General features: G+C 47.2%; 1 protein-coding gene across 3 annotated transcripts in view; it reads left to right on the forward strand.

Moving 5' to 3' along the window:
• The window catches only part of EHBP1L1 (EH domain binding protein 1 like 1), a 745,047-nt gene that overhangs the window by 308,074 nt on the left and 416,649 nt on the right, over positions 1-20,324 (forward strand). For all 3 annotated transcript variants that reach the window (XM_069644852.1, XM_069644854.1, XM_069644853.1), the window contains exon 3: positions 5,343-5,438. In XM_069644852.1, the coding sequence (XP_069500953.1) occupies positions 5,343-5,438 (96 nt within the window). The remainder of the gene's footprint in view (positions 1-5,342; positions 5,439-20,324) is intronic.

Genomic DNA, 20,324 nt, shown 5'->3' on the forward strand with positions numbered 1-20,324 from the left:
AAAATGTTTCTTTCCTCTCTTTTTACTCAGGTTACCGCACGCGACCGTAACCCCGCCCTCCTTAGCTCCGCTCAGCGCATCGCCCATCAGTCCTTTTCTCCGCACGATCGGGACTGGACGCACTTGCATCTTCGGAAGATTTTTTCCTTCCAGTGTTCTCCTCTCTTGCTCTGGCTTAGTGGTCGTGTAGTAGGCTGTCTATGCCGTTTCAGTTAGACTTTCCTACTTGTTTTTCTTGTCAGCGACGCTTCGCTAGGGCGGATCCCCATCCTCTTTGTTTAGAGTGTTTGGGTCCGGATCACTGGTGGGACTCGTGTTTTTACTGCGACTCCCTTTCGGTCCGGGAGCTTCAACGTCCTTTGGAGAGGTGGGAGGAGGTCTTTTAGCATTCTCCTCCATTGCATTTTCTTATGTTCATCGAAGAAGAAACGCCCGGTGAGTTCTTTACTATTTAGAGCACCCTGGCCGGGGGACTCCTTTCCAGGCTCTTCCCGGTCCGGTAGGAGCAACAAAAGCTCTATTACCGGGGCTTGCCCTGATGTGCCTTCTGGGCCTAAAAAGTGTACCAGACTTTTCTCCGAGAGCCTCCGTCAGGGGCCTATTGACACCGGATTACTATCCGACGCCCCTCCTGTGGTGGCTGTTTGTGAGCCCAGTTCTACTGTGGCGGTGGTACCGGAGCTTGCTTCGATGTCTCCTTGGCTGGAGCTTCCCGTAAAAACACTGGGGTGCGCCCTGAGGCCTCTGTTGAGACTGTCGTTACTGAACGAAAGTTTGAGGCCCTTCGTGAAGGGGCTTTTACCGGGCTCGGGTGCGAGGTCCCTCATTTGGAGGCTAAAGTGACCGACAGTTCTGAGAGGCCTGTTAAGGTCTTGTCGGTGAGGTGAGTTCCTCGTTGTTCCCGTTCAAGCGGTGACACCAGATCTGTTGAGGGGGCACGGAGTGAGGTCTTGGACTGGAATTCCTCTGTTACCGACAGGGCCGAGGTCCTTTCGTTGAAGGCTTTTCTGGCTTGCAGTATGTCTCAAAAACATTCTAGGCCACGCAGTACCGGCTTGGCCGAGGTTCCTTGTATTAAGGCTAAGATGAAGACCCCTGACCCAACTGTCGAGATCCCTGTCTCACTTCCACACATGTCGCAGTTCTCCTCAGGTGCGAACAAAATGGCGGACGCTCCCGCCAAGACTACGGTGGCCATTTTGGATTCCTCCCTTACAACTACGCCATCGGGCCTAGGTGTGGGGAGTGGGTTTTCAGGTGACACCTCATGTCCTCATGTCGACACCTCGGCCCGGGGCCTTATGCTTGGCGTGGACACCTCTCACCCGGCTTGGCTGCACGTCACCAAGTTCTCTAAGGAGGTGCAGGATAAGGTTTTGGACCTGCCCTTTGATGGTAAGGAGCTTTTTCATTCTACAACGGACATTGAACTGACCAAAACTAAGGATAGCATTCAGACCGCCAAGTCCTTGGCTGTCCTGGTGAAACCGCCTTTCAGGTCACAGAGAACGTCCTCGCAGCCTCGACCTTCCTCTGGGTTCAGGGGTTTTTTGGACCGAAAGTCCTCCAGGGTTGATACCCCATCTGGAAATTCCCGCCGACGACAGCAACGGAGCCAGTGTTTCTCCCGTTCCTCAGCCTCCTCTTCAGGTGGAGCTGCCACCGAAAAACCAGCTAAATGAAGTTCCTCTGCGCTCGCACGAGACCCCGGTGGGAGGACGCATTGCGTTTCATTGGGAGGCGTGGCAGACCATCACCGAGGACCGGTGGGTCTTGTCAGTCGCTCGGGATGGCTTCCGCTTCCCCTTTCCCCCTACCCCACCCATCAATCCTCCCTTCCAGCAGTCGGTGTCACCCTCCCTCAGAGTCGAGATTCAGAAGTTACTGGATCTGAGGGCGGTGGAACCCGTTCCCCTAGGGGAGCGAGGGGAGGGCTTCTATTCCCGGCTGTTTATGGTGTCCAAACCCAACCATGCTGTCCTGCGCACCATCCTAGACCTTTACCAGTTCAATCTCTCTCGACCCCAAGAGTAATTCAAGATGATCACGCCCTGTCAAATAAAGTCCTCTTTACAGAAGGGCGATTGGCTCAGCGTGGTGGACCTTCAGGATGCGTACATGCAAATCCTGATCTGGAATCTGCATCGGAGATACCTACAGTTTTCCGTGGGAGAGGAGCACTTCCAGTTCCGAGTGCTCCCTTTTGGCCTCAGCTTGGCACTGCGTGTCTTTACGAAGATGATGTCGGTTATCGAAGCTTATCTTCGGCTTCAGGCTATCCACGTGTACCCGTATTTCGCTGAAAGCCTCGAGCAACCTTCAGTCTCTCCTCCAGCTCCTGTTCCACCTTGGGCTGTCGGTGAACTGGTGTAAATCCTCCATGACGGTCTCTCAGGACCTGATTTTCCTGGGTTTTCGTTTGAACACGATCGACTGCAGAGTATACCTGACCGGGGACAGAATAGTGGATCTGGTGGCCACGTGTCAGGTCTTTGCGCAGTCGGAGAGTATGACGGCCTGGTGGTTCCAGAGGCTTCTGGGCCTCATGGCCTCGTGTATATTGGCTCTTCCTCTTGCTCGGCTCAAGATGAGGCGGGCGCAGATGGATCTTCGGAGTTCTTGGCGTCAAGCTCTGGATCCGGACCCCAGAATGATATCGATTCTGGCTTTCATGAGAGCGGACTTTTTGTGGTGGTCGTCTCTCAGCGATCTATTGGTGGGCACAGCTTTTCAGGACCCTGCTCTGCTGATGACAATCACGACGGACGCTTCCCTTCTGGGGTGGGGTGTGACATTGGACCCTCTTCAAGTTTCCGATCTCTGGTCGCCCCAAGTCAAGCTCCTCCATGTAAATCACCTGGAGCTCCTGGCAATCTTACTGGCGCTCAAGGCGTTCAGGCTGATCATTGTCAACCAAGTGGTCCATGTCCGCACGGACAATGTGGTGTCTATGTTTTATATCAACAAGCAGGGGGGTACCAAGTCTCCTCCTCTTGTGGATCTTGCCATTCAGATTTGGGAATGGGCGGTTCAGCATGGCATCGGGCTGGTGGCAGTACACATCCCGGGTCAGCTGAACATTATTGCGGATGCCCTCAGCTGACGAACGATGGTCATCTACGAGTGGGAATTGAAAGTGGAGGTCCTCTTACAAATCTTCCAGTGTTGGGGCACTCCAGAAGTGGGCCTCTTTGCAACCTCGGCCAACAGGAAACTTCCTCTGTATGCCTCCGGAAATTGTCTGGGAGCCTCCTCTCTGGGGAATGCTCTGGAGATTCCTTGACACAACATGAGGGCCTATGCTTTTCCGCCGCTGCCTCTGATTCATCGGACGATTTGCAAGCTGTGGAGCACAGTGAACTGTTCTCTTCTGCTCATAGCTCCATGGTGGCCGGCCAGGTTCTGGTTTTCAGAGCTTCAACATCTGTCGAGGTGTGCACAGAACAGGCTTCCATTGGTTCCCGACCTGCTGCACCAGAGAGATCGGCAGCTGTGGCACCCCTCCCCACAATCGTTCAGCTTGGCGGCATGGTGCCTGAGTTCAGATCTTTAGAACATCTCAACCTGTCTGCTGATAACACGCGCATTATTCAGGCAGCCAGGAAGCCCTCAACGAGATCACAATACAGGAGCAAATGGCTTCAGTTCTGCCACTGGTGCTTAGCCAAACAACTGGACCCCAGGATGGCTACAATCGACTTATCTTTCGGCAGTTGCCGCCTTCTTATCCACGGACCAGTGCTCTTCTTCACTATCAAATCCAGTGGTTAAAAGGCACTTTACGGGTCTAATGCGTCTTTACCCTCCTGTTCGCAAACCATACCCGATGTGGTATCTGAATATGGTCCTTACGGCCTTGTGCCATAAGCCCTTTGAACCAATGGCTACGGTAGATCTTAAGCACCTTTCGTGGAAGGTGTCCTTCTTGGTCGCCTTGACTTTGGCAAGACGCGTGAGTGAGCTCCAGGCTTTGTCGGTGGAGCATCCCTTCTTGGTTTTCCACACGGATAAGGTTGTCGTGAGGACGAATCCTTCTTTCCTGCCAAAAGTGGTCTCTGATTTTCATCTAAATCAGTAAATCTCCTTGCCCGTTTTCTTCCCAAAGCCGGCTTCGGAAGTCGAAAGGGTTTTGCATTGCCTGGATGTTAGAAGAGGTCTTTAAGTTCTATCTGGACAGAACATCTGAATTTAGGAGTTCTTCTCAACTATTGGTGACCTTTGGTAATCCGCAGGGTAAGCAGGCCTCCAAACCAACTAAAGGGATTCACGCACACCTGGTATGGGGCAAGGCAGCTGCTGTTGCCTTTCAAAAGTATGTCCCCTGGGAGACCATCGCGAAATGGGGCTACCTCGGCCTCTCCATCGGCTTTTTGTAAACACTGCTGTTTGGACCTGAGCTCCAGATCTGATGCTCAGTTTGGCCAGGCTGTGCTAAAAAAACCTTTTTCAGTAAGGGGTTTCCATCCACCAGTAGTTCCTGTGAGGAGTGCTTGGGAATCTCCCATAAATATGGAGGAAAGGGGACGGGACGTAGGATTATAATAAGGTTACTCACCGTAGTGACCACCTTACCCCTAGTCCATAGTCCCCTTTCCTCCATACGCCCGCCCGCCGTCCCCTTTAATAAGGTTCCTCTATTATTGCTTAAAGGTCTCTGACCTGGCGATAGAAAAGGACTGATGGGCGATGCGTTGGGCGGAGCTAAGGAGGGCGGGGCTATGGCCGCATGCGGTACCCCAGGTAAAAAGAGAGTAAGGATACATTTTTTGAAAAATGTGATGCTTTTTACAAAGTGCTCCTGTCCCGTCCCACAGGACGGAGGAATGTCCCATAAGTATGGAGGAAAGGGGACTATGGACCAGGAGTAAGGTGGTCACTACGGTAAGTAACCTTATTAATCACAACCACATGCAATGCTCTGTGCAACCCTTTAAACCAGCGTTGTTCCGCTTGCCATGCCATTACAGAATGGGAAAGAACTTGGGTCATTGCACTCCATAAATGTGGAGCAATGGCATGCATGCTTTGAGTGAATCCAGTTCATGAAGTGGCATGATGATATTCCTTTGTTGACTCCATTCCATGAGTTTATGGCAATGTGATGCTGTAGGTGAGTTAGTCCCTTGATTGGTGGAACAGGCATGTCATGGACAAACCAATATAATATATTTGGAATGTATTCCTGTCTTGGATGAGCATATTTGTTGTATATATGTAGAGTTAGTGAATGCACAGAGTTTGAGGGAAGAGTACTTATGTTGGTTGACTTTCTATACTTGCATCGCCATAATCTCTATTGTGGCATCAGGTACATGTTATAATTTTTTATCTCTTTTCCTTAGCCTCACAGCTGGCAACCGGGTATCAAGAACCCATATCGAGGTGTTGTGGTGTGGATGGTGCCTGAGAACGTGGACATCAGTGTGACTTTGTACAGGGTAAGGACCCAACATTTCCATGCTTTGAGATATAGTGTACGATGTCAGCCAAGACCGTAAGACCTTACAAGGACATGATATGATATGATAGGTTATTTATAACACACTTATGCCCATACCCAGCGGTTTCTAAGAGCGGACCCGGGGATCGAACCTGTGTTGCTCTGTGTCATCTTGCTTCCAAGGCGAGCACGTTTCCGCTGAGCTATCCTCCCTAGACTAAAGGCCCTAGATAGTCAGCCCACTTCTATGCCCCCATTTTAGCAATTATTTTTTTTGCGTACATCTTTCCCCTTTTCAGTTGTTTTTGATTTGACATGCAACCAGTGCCTTTGCAAAGTAATGCTTTAATAGTTTGCAGCTGGGATTGTCTTGATTAAGAACTGTCACAGATTTTCACCCGGAATCAAGAAGAAAACCAAGACCACATGTCAGTGTTTACTATCTTCATTGAGCAATTGTTTACAAAATTGGGCAACTTAAATGAAAGTGAGATTTTGCCAAACTCTTCAGTGGGGTCGAGTGCCTTAGCCTCGGAAGCCCTCCTCCTTTATCCTGTCTCTTCTGCGAAGTACAGGTATTTTGGCCTTCCTGGCCTCACAAGCAAGTGCCCTAGTTTTTAAGAGGGATAAGTCATATTCTTTGGTGTTGCAGGCTTTAGTGTGAATCAAACCCTTCTTCTTGGTCTGAACTAGTTGTAGGGCTTTTTCTGGAGTGCCATACCCCACAACTCACTGCGTGGTACAGGCTTGTGAGCAGGCATGTGGGTTGGTGGACATAGCCAACAGGGAACCTATAGCTGTCTTTCTGGGGCCAGTCTAGGCTTCCTCCTTGTTTCTTTCCTCCCACCTAGCCATGCTCATATTAATCTCCCTGACCCACTGTACCTTCTCCCACTGTCTGGTCCTTCTGAAGTCCAAGTGATCCCTCACAGCCTGCCGGTTCTTGGTAGCTAGTGGTGGCTTCTCCTAGTCCCTTTCGTCACAACCTACTGTTCCTGTCTCAGCTTTCTTTCCTCCTGCAGATGTTATTCCCTCATTTGCCTTTGTACTACCTTTACTACCACTGCCACGTCCTCCTTGTGATGTTTTCCTTTCAGCCTCTTCCCTATCTGAGTCTACCACTGATGCTACTGCCTCCTTATCACTACCAGTCTCTCATGTTTCCCCTTCTTACTTCCCCTTTGGTCCCACAACATTCTCCTGCACCCTGACTCCTACCACCTTTTATTTTACTTCCATTTACTTGCCACAATGTTATCTCCTCTTCCTGCCACTGTCTTTCTCTTAATGACATTAACTTCTCCTCTTTTTGAACTCTCACTACTTCCTCTTGCTCTCGTTCTCCCCCATTGTTATCATCTCCTTCTGTTCACTCTCTGATGTCACTGCCACCTCTAGCACCTTTTAAACGTTCACTTTCTCCTTCTGTTCACTCTGACCTCCTGATGTTATCACCATCTCATTGACCCTCTTAGCTCTAACTAGCCCATCTCCACTGCTGCCACCACTTCACTTTCCTCCATCTCACCAGCCTCTCCTTCTCCACCACTCACCAGGCTTTTTCAAGCATGAGCCTCCTGTCCCTACAACCGAACCTGCCTGATTATAGTTTGGTGCTATTATAGGGTGCCCCCTCCCCCAGGACCCAAGGCACAGCTTCTAGTGAGGGTCTGAACCAGTGGCAGGTAATCTAGTGAGAGTTGTGATTGATGATCCTCCCTGTGTCCATCTGTTTCTGCTTTGGGGCCAAGGGGGTGGGCCAAGTCTAAAATTGGCCTCTCAGGCATATTGCATTTTACTCTTAGGGCCTCATTATAAGGCTGGCGCTCCCGTAATGAAGGGGGCCGGTACGGGACCGGCCCCCTTCATTCCGGGAGCACCGATTACGAGCTTCCCATCGCGGGACCCGGATCGCACACCTGGTAAAACCAGGCGTGCTTTCCGGGTCCCACGAGGGGAAGAGGGAGGCAATAACTGGCCAGATGTAATCTGCCCGTTATTACCTCCCTCCCCATTCCCATTGAGCCCTATAGGGGCTCAATGGGAATGGGGATGGGTTCCTGCAAGGAGGAATTACCGGGTCCTCCTATGTCGTAGTAACCCAGTAAGTACCGATTGCATGAACCCGGTAATGGAGCCCGGAACGGAGGCAGCCATGGAGATCCATGGCTACCTCCATTCTCGTAATGAGGCCATTTGTCCACTGACCATCCTGGCTGCTGATTATGCTGTGCTGAACTCTTGGATGTGTTTATTATGTGTTTTCAAAAATACTCTAGATAAAGTTTGGAACACTTGGTTTCATTGAACGTACAGGGAACATTCCTTCTCTTGCCAGGGGACAATAGTGCTGAAACCTTTCTTCCCACACCGAACATTCAGCATTCAGTGAGTCGCCAACTCAAACATTGTATCTACAGAGCCGCAGAGTTCACTGTGGGCCCTGCAAACGCCTGGAGAATATTCTTTGATATATCGAGAGAAGATGTAACTTTATCTAAATATTTCCTACCGTTGGGAGTTTGAGGGAAAACCTTTTACTTAAAGAGAAAACTTCTCTTTCAATTATATAGAATTGGGTCTGCTTAGTGATAGCTGCCGGTCTCTCTCTTGGGGAGGAGTTATATCAGTGTTATCCTGCTAGATTTGCTAAGAGGTATGGGCAAAGGAAAAGCTGTCAGGACTGGGCTGGCCTACTGGGTAAATGGGGTGAGAGAGATCTAAACTAGTAAGACTGTCCGAGATATGGCCCTGTGATTGTCCCCTTCCACGTGATGGGACCAAAGTGGGGTGATCAAGGGATCCTCCCCATACTACAGCCAGGCCAAACATTCTCTGGCTCAGGGTGACATCCAGCCCCATGATTCACAACCTTGCTGGTGCCTAGAACCAGGCAGTGGACTATGTCACAGAACCAAAAACAGGTGTATAGGTATACCAGAGGACCAGGGTTTGTGATACACAACAACCGTTCAGCAGAGCACCCAGGACCCAACAAACCCTCCCCCGGTAAATAACAGAGGACTCAGTCAAGGGCAAGTTAGAACTCTCCATTATTTTCTATAACAGATAGGGATACAGGAAATATGGAAATCCCCAGCAATCACAGCTCCTGAGCCCGTGTCAGGGGCTTTTTCTGGGGTATGTCGTCACAAATTGGGGTTTTTCCCCAAAAACATATGAGCTTACACTATTGGGTGGCTGTGGTGGTAGTGCTTATAGACGGCACCTAAAGAGGTTAGCTGACTGGCCCTTGTATGTCAGTTGGCTGTGCCTGAGCCTTCCCCAAAAACTATCTATTGCATTGTTGCAGGGTCGCGGAATTACCATTGGCCCTTGCCCCTTGCCATCGACCCTGGGATCTGTGTTCCCTGATTGGCTGGAGCGGGTCTCCTCAGGCCCTGGACCCAGCTCTGTTCTCACTGCTCTGTGTACCCTCTTAAGGTGATGAGAAAGACTGTGGGCCTCATTACAAGTATGCCGGTCCAGAAATATCGGTGCCGGTCGCTCCATACCGGCACCTTTTTCCGGATCGGCATACTCTGAGTCGCAATGCCGCTAACACGGTCACCACAAGTGACCTATTGTACCCAGCAACACTGTGAATGGAATCTGCGGCAAAATGCGTCGGCTTTGCCTGGGACACCGGCATGGCGTTAGTATGTGCACATTACGAGTACCATGTACACAGAAGCAGCTGCATGAACGAGCCAGTAGCACTGTGATTCCCGCACCGGATACACCTGTATCGCGGGCCAGGCGTTAACTAGAGTTAGGTGTGCAGATAGGGCAAAGGGGGCCCAAACAAGCCCAGGTGGCCACCACGAGCACTGCAAAAGCACAGAAGGACCACTCCCACACCCCTTCCAACACTACCAGGCCTGCAGCAGCAGTAGCAGTAATGGAGCTGGAGGCCCTGTATGAAGGGATACAACTTGAAGAGGCAGAGGATGTGGCGTAGGTGCTGGAGAAGAAGGAGGGACATCATGGCCATGCAAAACAACAATGTCCAGCTGGTAGCAGCGCACAGGCAGCCACCCATACCACGCATATGGGCCACACCCTTCAACCTGAGCCAAACCAAGATCCACACATTGTACCAGCTAGACAAGGACACCATCACATCCATAGTGGACCTGATCCATGATGACCTTGTCAGCCTCATACAGATCTGTACTGCAATCCTCCCTTGCTCTAGGTGGTGAATGTGCTACACTTCCTTGCCACTGGCACCTACCAACACTCTGTGGGTGAACTGCATGGGCTATTGCAACCCTGTTTCTCGTGGGTCCTCTTTCAGGTTATTGGTGCACTCCTGCGTCACATGTCAGATCACATAGGCCTACCCAGAACAGCTGACCAGGTCAATGCCATGAGAATATCATTCCATGCTCTTGCAGGCATGCCCAATGTGATTGGTGCATTGAACTGCACACATGTGGAGCTGGTGGCCAGGCATGCCGTTGAGGCAGTGTACAGGAACTGAAAACTATACCACTCACTGAATGTGCAGATGGTGTGTGATGCACGCCACCTCTTCACCCATTGCTGTGCCAGATTCCCAGGTTCAACCCATGATTCCATGGTGCTGAGGAACTCCACCTTGCCAGGCTACATGGCACGTCACAGCGGAAAGCGTACCTGGCTGTTGGGTGAGTGTAATTACCAAAGCATGTGCACTGTTGAATTGGAGGGGCATAATACACCATAGCGTACCTGGATGTTGTATGAGTGTAAATGCCAAAGCATGTGCACTGTTGAATTGGGGGCAGGAGGCTTAATACACCATAGTGTACCTGGCTGTTGGGTGTGTGTAATTACCAAAGCATGTGCACTGTTGAAGTGGGGGCAGGGGGCATAATACACCATAGCATACCTGGCTGCTGGGTGAGTGTAATGACCAAAGCATGTGCACTGTTGAAATTGGTGGCGGAAACACTTATCTGCAGTGCATGTGTCCCACACACAAATAGCATGCCTGAGTTGAAGGCCTTTATTGTGGTGTGTCAAATGGCCAGACAGAGCATGCGCATGCATAACATCAAAGCTGTACTGCAACACCGAATGCACTACAGGTAACAGAATGCATCACACCAATGTCCCAAATCCCTGAAAACGTCACTCAGCACAACCCACACCACCTGCAGCACAGGCTAATCATTCTCATGCATCACAACACCCCACCTCCAATCCACCTGCTTACCGCACACCAAGTAAGCAGCTCCCCTGCCTGTTTCAAGTGCACATACACATATGCATGTGTCCAGAACTTGGAAATCGGAACAAAATAGAAACACACATATCAGTCTAATTTGTGTGTGTGGTAGTGAAAGGGTCAGAGGTCAAGGTGGGTGTGAATAGGCCATGGAAAAGTGACTGCAAACCGCACATCCAACACGCATATTAACGAAGTGTATTGGCTGGTCGGCAATCAAAGGCTGTCATCGCCTTCCCCTTCCATTCAGTTCCTTGTATGGTACCCCTCTGTGTATATATCCACATCCATTTTTTGGCCAGAATCATTGATGCTGTGCAACCCTCCCGTGCAGCACATCCTGTGCATCAAAATGCAGGTACGCCTTCAGGGATGTACTGAATTCCTAAATAATCGGGAATCTTATTTTTTACATGGATAAACTTTATTATCTGTGTCAGCTCTGCCTACCAGGTCTGCGTCGCCCGGCAGGGTCTGCCTTGTTGGGCATGCCGGCTGTGTCAGGCAGATCACTATTTTGCAGGCCCAGAAACATGCCACCTGGTAATGGCACCGGCACACTTAAACCCAGAGAATCCACATTTGCTATTTGCACGTTTCATTACATTGACATTGATGACTGCAGACATAAATCCATACGATCAGCCTGATTACACGCAAAAATGTCCATACAATGCATGGACATCCGTTTCTACTGACAATGCATATGTTAACATTCTCAACTATGAAATATGCTACGTCTTGAGCAATTAGCATGTAAAATATTGCATTGGTTAGTGAATAAGATACATAATGTTCCAACATAATCCAGGCCCCACAATTACTTTTGCCCCTTTCTGGTGCTCCCGCGCAGGTGATGCTGGATACCCATTGATGCCATGGCTGATGACCCCTGTGAGGCAACCACAGAACCAGCATGAGCAGGGATACAACCTTGCTCACATCAGGACTCGTACGATTGAGCAGACATTTGGCCTTTTGAAGGCAGGGTTCCGCTGGCTGAGCAGATCGTAGGGGCACATATGTACAGCCCTGTGACGGTGGGCAAGATAGTGCTTGCCTGTGCCATGTTGCACAACATGTGTATCAGGCAAAACATACCACTGCCCCCGGACATGGACATGCACCCACATGATGCGGAGGATGAGAATGACAGTGATGATGAACTGCCATTGGCACATCGCAGAGATGCCGTGGATGGCCGTGAAGAACGGAATGCACTGATTACCCACTATATCTGAGATCATCACACAAACACACGTCCTAGGACAGCTAACTCACTCAACAGTGTACAGGAAATAAATCACTCAGTTACACAAACAAAAGGAATGTCCAGTCATGATTTCAATGCAACACTGTAATTTATATAATGGAATGATTAACTAATGTGGAACTACAACAACTACCAATGTTATCCCTCCCCACACAGCCCCCCAACTTTCCCTCCACACTCCCACTCCCCCTCCCCAACTTTCTCTCCTCAACTCCTGTCATGTTCTACAAGTAGTCCTTGCATAAGTCACAGACAGGGCACATGTGTGCTCTGGGCCTATTTGCGCCCCCTTTTTGTATCTGGCGTGCAACTGTGTGCAGAGCTGGTCAGCCACATTGAACGTCGCCTTGGGCTGATGGGCACAGAACTGGTAGGCGTGGAACTAGTGGATGGTGCGTGTGCCGGTTCCGTGTGATGTCTGTCAATGAATGCCTGAAGGCACATTGCCATTGTCTCAGCAATGGAGGAAATGACACTGTTGCCCTTGTGTACCCTCCTGGCCATCTGTACAATGGCAGTAGTGCAATCGCCAAGGGCATGTGCATTTCGACACCCACTGGCCTGGGCACTGTCCTGCATCAACTGCGCCTTGTGGGGGTGCTGCTGAAGTAGGGCAGTCAAGGCATCCTGACTCTCCTTGATGCGCCGCAGTCTGCCATCCGTTTCCCTGACACTGGAGAAGGGTGGGAGTTGGGGACTCATTGTGTAGAGAAGGAGCCAAGTATCCCCCCCTCATGCATCTCACCCATATTGCCTATATGTTGGGAACCAGAATGTGAAACATGTGCAGTACCAGTGAGAATACCGATACCAAGGAAAATTCTGGAGGCAAGGTTCCCATTAAGAAAGCCATACCTACATACGAGACAGTATGATGGCCATTTGAATGAAATGCCAGAAGAAGCATGAAAAATGAGCAAAAGAGCAGATTGGTGACCTCACACGAAGTAAGGCTGACATACCTAGAAGAGATGCAGAGACAAGAAAACGTAGATATTCTATAAGCATCAAGAAAGTATCAAAGATAATTAACATCTCGGGCTCAAGATGAAGAGGCTCATGCTACAGAAACAATGAAAATATCAAGTTATTTTATACGTGTACAGATGCCAAGAAATGCAAGCAGACAAAGTATTCTTGAGGCTAGCTATGTAGTGAATAGGTTGCGACATGCACCAACTTATATATATATAATATTGCGTATTTGCACAGTTACTCATTACGTTTGCACTAGCACTTTGGCAGATGCACTAAGCATTCTATCTCAACACTTGAATATACTCATACAGTGGACTGTTAAAGGGCACTGGCACTTTATTAACAGCAGCTAATATATTGCGTATTTGCACAGTTACTCATTACGTTTGCACTAGCACTTTAGCAGATGCACTAAGCACTTTATCTTAACACCTTAGTATATTCATACAAAAACCAAAAAATCCTAATCAGAGATTTACAAATAATAAAGGTCAGATACTTTATTGATCTTTATATTGGGAGGTTACTTTTGTACCTGCTAAAGTACATTGCAATTTACCTACAATGGGCTGGCTCAGTGGACTGTTAAAGCACATTGCCAACCTAGTTAGCACTGCTAACCTTTGCGTAATCCCAATCAGAGATTCATATACAACAAAGGTTAACCTTTGGCTAATTGAATACGGATATAAATTGATAATGAGTATTTACTACAAATTACCACATAAATGCGGGACGTTCGCAAATGTATTAGCATGGAAATTCTGTTTTTACAGTAATCTTGGTAAAACAGTTAAGTCTTAGATGCCACATCAGTTCGCCGTATATATAAAAATGAGTAATTACAGTCTGAGCAATGTGCATATTCTTTTCACTCTTTTTTCACTTTTTTTTCCACTCTATGTTCAAAATGTAATGAATGGTAGAGGTAAATGCACTTTCAAATATGGCCGCCGTTTTTGACTGTGAGATCGTGTGTTATGTATTACCACTGTCTATCCTGAAACCATAGAGTAACTGTTAGACTTATAGTCCATTTTCTGTGTTCCTTACCCCTAACGTGAACAAGCGGTTTGTTTCCGCGAAACGCGTCGTTGTTCTCGTGTTTTTTTCTCTCTCTTGACATTATTATTATTAAAGCTATTTTGTGCCTGCAAACATCCTGACTTCCTGACTCTGGGTTTGGAAAGGACTCTTCAAATCCAAACCTCTTCCCGGAGTGCCATCCACTTTTCCTGCACCTTGGTACGGGGATTTTTTTTCTGATATATATATATATATATATATATAGGAGTGAGTGAACTATGGACGATTCCACTATGCATTGTAGCAGAGCAGGACCAGAAAAGGAAGGCTTTTTTTCCAGTGTGTCGCAGTTGAAAAGCAATTAAATTACAGAAGTGAATCAAAGAAGGACGGGGCTGGACCAGCCCCAAGAAGCCAAGGCCGCTTTGGGCTGGAACGATCAGACAATAGTTACAATCGTGTGAATGAACAAACTCCAGTTCAGAAGATGTGCATGAAAACAACGAAGACGTCAGAGGTTCATTAAATAATAGTATTTTAAATGCACCACAGCTCAAATTTGTGGTCTTCAGTCATGTGGAGGGGTGAAAATCGACAAACATGATGAACCACACCTACGCAAGGAGACTGAGCATGCATCCACTCCCTCATATTCTCCAGAGCAAGGAACATTTCCAAGGCCGAGTTCAAAGCCTCAATTGACGTGCAGACCACTGAGGTGATGATAGATGATAAGCTAATTGGTGGGAAGCTATGGTTATGACCAGCCCACCAGCACCTGGGAGACCAGCCTGCATGCTGCAGACATAGGTGGAAAAGTACTGATGGTTATTAGAAAGCCAACCAATTATAGGGGGGCGGGTAGTTAAGGGCCCTATAGTTTGAGTAACCAATGGGACATTGTGTATTTAGTGATGTTCATAGTGACCTGTTTGATGGGAGGGCTTAGTTGCCCCATCTGATGTTAAAGACCCTATCTCTCTCGTAGACTAGTATGGAATGTATACCTAGATGTTCCCTTAGAACCAATCACTCTTTCCAGTAGGTTTTTGTAGTTTGCCACGTAGGTGACGTTAGCAATTACGTAGCAGACGTCAGTAATGACGCGTTTTTGCTATAAAAGTGATGTTTTTTATGAAATGCTTTGAGATCATACTGTGAGACATCCGTTGATGTCCGTTGTACTCCCTGTTTTAGATAATTGACAATAAAACAGTCAACTTTTCCGACTTTCTGAGTTAGTTTGATTATTGATGTTTGAGTGTCTTCTGCAACCCCATTCATCTCAAAGTATTGCTACCTCATTTTAAAGGTCTGGGTCGGCTATACCAGTTCATGCGGTAGCATAGAGATGATGGTTAAAGAACCGTCGACATAGTAAGCTTTGGGTTCCCGGCAACATCGGACATCCTCTGCCATTCGGCTGAAAAGATGTGAAGCTCACTGTAGATAGTGGAAATTAGCTTAAAAATAAGGCTTGCAAACGTAGGTGAGACGGGTCCCTTGGTTTGTACGGAATCTCCTCCCGATTTCTACAGGAAGCTGAGTGGACGGAAGGTTGAAGAGGCTGGTTGAAGAGACAACAATCCCGAGAGTCGGAAGTCAAAAAAGCGAATGGTGAGTAAAAAGTGAGAGAGGTAGCAAAATTGTGAATGGGAAGTGAGTGGAAAGAGTGATAAGGGGAAATAAGTTACAGAGGGAGGTTGGGATAAACAACTCGAGACGATGCGCATCAAGTTATTAAAGTAATTAACTTGAGACGAAGATCGTCAAGCAATTGAGAAACTGTGAGATGAGGAACATCACAGTTAGAGTAAGCCCAGTGTCCTGCATCATAGCACGTATCAGAAGGAGTCATATCCAGAGTTCCTATAGTGGATGACGTAGGCGACGGACATGTTTAAAGACTGTTCAAAGAGTATTTTTAAGGGTGTCACGAAGAACGTGAATGAAGATATAGTCTCAAGGAGCGTAGACTGAGATACATGTAGGCCGGCCGAGTCTGTCAGTTTGTCCATCTGTTTTATGTATTGTGTAAATATATATGTAGTAAAGAAATAGTGAATAATTTAAGAGACGTGAAAAGGAAAGAGCGAGATTTTGAAATGTAATTATTTGTTTATTTAATTGAACGGATGGTGTTTAATGAATAAGTAGATTGAAATAAATCGTGATATAAAAGGCTTGGAGCTGCGACGATTGGTGCACGCTCATATTGTGTTATTTTTCTGAAACCTATTTTAAAAGTGTGAAGTGTAAAGGTGAGTATTCACAGTCAAGTGTGATGAGTCAAAATGGAGGATAGTACTCCACTTATACATATATCCAAGCAGTTGCCAAAGCATGCACCAAAGCTTAAGCAGTATAGTGCGGAATGGGCCAAAGTCACAGCAGATAAGATGTTCATGCCATGGCCACAAGGGGGATCACTATCAAAGGCAGTTTTGCAACACATGATGACATACTTGCACGCAGCATACACGGGAAAAAAGTTAAAGAAAAGGCTAGCGAGCTTGGAAAATGTACCAGGAGGAAAGGGAAGAGCTGCCTCCTGAAGACTGGATGCTTAACATATGTAAAGAAGGGGGTGAGGGGCCTTCTGCTCCCCCCGCCACATGTGATGTAAAAGGCGATAGTATGAAGGATGACGGAGTGTACCCATTAAGAGAACTTAAGGCAGCAACAGGGTACAGCAATCCGGCATGAGTCGCCTGCGCGTAGCAGCAACGAGAGTCCAGAGAAGGCTTCGGAAAAAGATGTAATCTCTAAAGTACCGAGGGACAAAGAGAGAAGGAACAAGGAGACAAGTGATCGACCGAGTACATCCTTAGATGTAGGATGGGAAATAAAAAGATGGAAAGGAGAGAAAGATAAGGGTGATGAGGTAGCGTTCATACAGAACAAATGGATGGGTGGTCAGATTTTGCTCAAACTTGATGGAAAGAGCATTGAGGAAGAAAGGCAAAGAGAAGATCGAGACGAACAAGATAACAAAGATAGAGAACGAGAAGAACGATTGACAGGAGATGGGGCTAGAAGGAAAGATAGACAAAGACGGGAACAGTTGTATTAAGCTGAACAACTGAAGAAGCAGGAAATGGCAGCGGTGCAAAGAAAGTATTACAACAGACAGGGCAATCGAAGGACGAGACAGGCTACAAAGAAAAAGAGAGGTAGAGGAAGAACAGAAATTGAGAGATAAAAGAATACAAAGATGTAGAGACAAAGAAATATGTAGGGCAAACGAGAGAAGTGAGATGAAAAGAAAGGAAGAAGAAAGGGTAAGAGAAGAAGTGAGAAAGCGAAGAGAGCTTGATGAAGAAATGGAACGAAAGAAGGCAGAGAGCATGTGACATTGATCGTGTAGAAAAAAAATGAATGGAACCTAATCCACTAGTAGCATGGGAGGACATAGTAGAATTCTTACTGACAAGTGAACCAATGCCAGGTCCGTCTAGAGCAAATCTAGAGGATGAGTTTGATACTAGAAGCACTGGGGACGCGATCGATAAAGTCTATCATGATATGAGGACTAAGAGAGAAACAAAATGAAAGGGTAAAGACGATCAACATAACAGTACGCAGTTGTACGATAAAGAGGGAGGCTCATATAATTTAGAGCATAGAGAGTTGTCTTTAGACAAGCTAACTCTGAACAGAGATGAAAAAGAGGGAAGCAATACAAGTTGGGGACAGGAGATGTCAGACGAGGATAAAGGAATCTTCTGTGAGGAAGAGGGAGATAATGCTTGTGGTCCTGAAAGATGTTCTCCAATGGATAGAGAAGTGAGATGGTCAGATCTACATCTACCCAAACCACAGGCGACCGAATCACTGGCACGACTAAATCGACCTAGAGGGCGATTCCATAGTACGAGGTTAAGGTTTCTACCAGGAAGAAAGCGGTGCAGAACCACTGTCCCTGCTTTGGACAGACAGACGATGGGGGATGAATGTGAATTTGGGATCTCGCAGTTTCCTATGTTAGAGAAAGGTGTAGCCAGACCACAGTATAAACCATGGCCACAGATGGATTAGGATAATTTAAGGTGTAAACTTCCCAGTTGATCTTCCGGTGCTGGGAAATGGATACATGAGTTAGAAAAAAATGACAGGAAGAAACACGTTAGCTATAGGAGACATTAAAGATCTTCTAGCCGCTATTCTTTGGGAGAGAGCGGACAACATTTGGTCGAGAGCAGAATTCTCGAGTGTCACTGCACAGAACACGATGGAGCACTGTTTAATAACTGCAGAGCGGCGGTCTGGAAAGCGTTGCGAACACAGTATATAGACACGTCAGATATGGGAGCTATAATGGCAAGAAAAATGCAGGAGGGGAGGATCCTCTCAAAATTTCCAAGAGTAGTGGTCTTTGGAAACTTGTGAGCCATGGGGGAAATCTATACCCATATTTTACCATATACTATGTGAGGTGCTGCCACACCCAGTGCAGAAGCAGCTCAAGAAACTAGTCGGTATGGAAGCAAAACCATGGTCAGACATACAGCTGATTACTGCAGGAAAAGAATTGCAAGAAAGATGACGCTAGCAAAGGTGAAGAAACGAAACTAGTGCAGAAGAAATTGACAAAATACGCCATAGAAGGGGCGATGTTGACTAGCGGAGAAGGGTCAGGTTCACAGCAACCAGCAGGCACGCCACAGGTGAATAACCCAAGACAGTTTGATCAAGGTAATAATGTATTCATACCACGGTTTAGGGGAGGCTACCGAGGTAGAGGCTTCCAGAATAATTAGGGAAATTCCAGAATAATCAGAGTGGGTTTCAAAACACGCAGAATGATAGTCAAGGCATGCAGGGAGGGCAAATTCGGAGACCTCCTATATGCTGGACATGTGAAATGACAGGGCACAAAGCACGTATGTGTGGTAGGAAAGGGCTTGTGCAGAATGAGCAGTTCTCAAGAGGGTGGACTACTCATCCGCCTGTATGCAGTCAACAAGGTGGAGAGGGTTTTGCCCAAAATCAGACAGTGCAGCAGACACAAGCGCCGAGAATGCAGCAAGATTTGCAAACACAGCGAACGACAATGAATCCACCGCAAAGGCAGTCACAGCATTCACCCATGCAAATACAGCAAGGCACAAGTACAGGACAGGTAATGACTCGTAGGATAGGGGGTGTCACTGTCGAGGGAGGGAATCCTTTCACAGGTACGGGAATAAGCATTTACCCCAAATAGGACAGCTCACTTGGAGACTCGATGTGTTCAGTGCTATGAGTGACTCTCAATCCTTAAGAGGAACCGAGGGTTGACGTCACTATAGGAGGGAAATCGTTTTCTTTTTTAGTAGACACAGGTGCAACACGCTCATGTATACGAGAAGGGAAATTTACATTATCTGGAAATGCCATGAATGCTCCAGGTTTCGCAGGAGGTACAAGTAGAGTTCCTTTCACTGAAAAACTACCAGTCTCTATAGGAGAATGTGACATGTCTGTACCATTATTGTATTCCAGACAGGCACCTGTTAATATATTAGGTTGAGATTTAATGACTAAGTTAAACATGACGATTTCGTTCACTGATGAAGGTATAGTGTGTTCAACGCAGGAATGCATTATTTGAATGTGAGTGAATTTATTATGGCATTTTCAGGACAAATGGCCATACAAGGAGTACCGTTAGAACCAGAAGTCTTTCACTATGGGGTGCACATTTTGTTAACATGGCTACCTGGTTTAGTGGGAAAGACTGTGAGAATACCTGATGAGTTTTTATTTAGGCACAGGATACCTATAGACACATTTTTCCCTTAGAATTACAAGCAGCTACAGTGATAGGAGAGTTAGCCATGCTTGACGGAATTGATTATGAAGGTAGACGATGGTGCACAGTGATCACCATTGGAGAAGGTTACAGATTGGCTGACATCACAGACGAGGATCTGTTCAGAGACCACCCGTCGGATGACGAAATAGTATTTGAAATGAGTATTACTTATTGAGTGGGGGCAATCAGATGTGAGGTCCCTCAGAAAATGATGTTAGCACGGTAGCGTCCCAAGTTGTTTGATGAAGACATGGCGAAGGTGCCAGTTTCATTATGGACAACTGGCCCCTATGACGTAGCCCTATTGAAAGGGGCTGGAGAAGTTAAGATTAAGCTGAAACCAGGAGCAATTTTGCCTCAAGCACGACAGTATTCCATGTCTCAAGAGACAGAAGAAGGTATTTTTAAGACGATATCCGCCATGATGGGCAAGGTATCTTAGTGACGTCAGAGTCACCATTTAATATGTCAGTGTACCCTTCCTCTAGTTCCTAATCCAGCAACAATCTTATGTAGTATCCCTTTTATTTCACTGTGATTGATTTGAAAAAATGTGTTTTTCTCAATCCCCTTGAATATGTTTTCTCATGATCCG

This window comes from Ambystoma mexicanum, chromosome 2p, assembly GCF_040938575.1.
Source record: "Ambystoma mexicanum isolate Mex_15411 chromosome 2p, UKY_AmexF1_1, whole genome shotgun sequence".
NCBI classification, from domain to species: Eukaryota; Metazoa; Chordata; class Amphibia; order Caudata; family Ambystomatidae; genus Ambystoma; species Ambystoma mexicanum.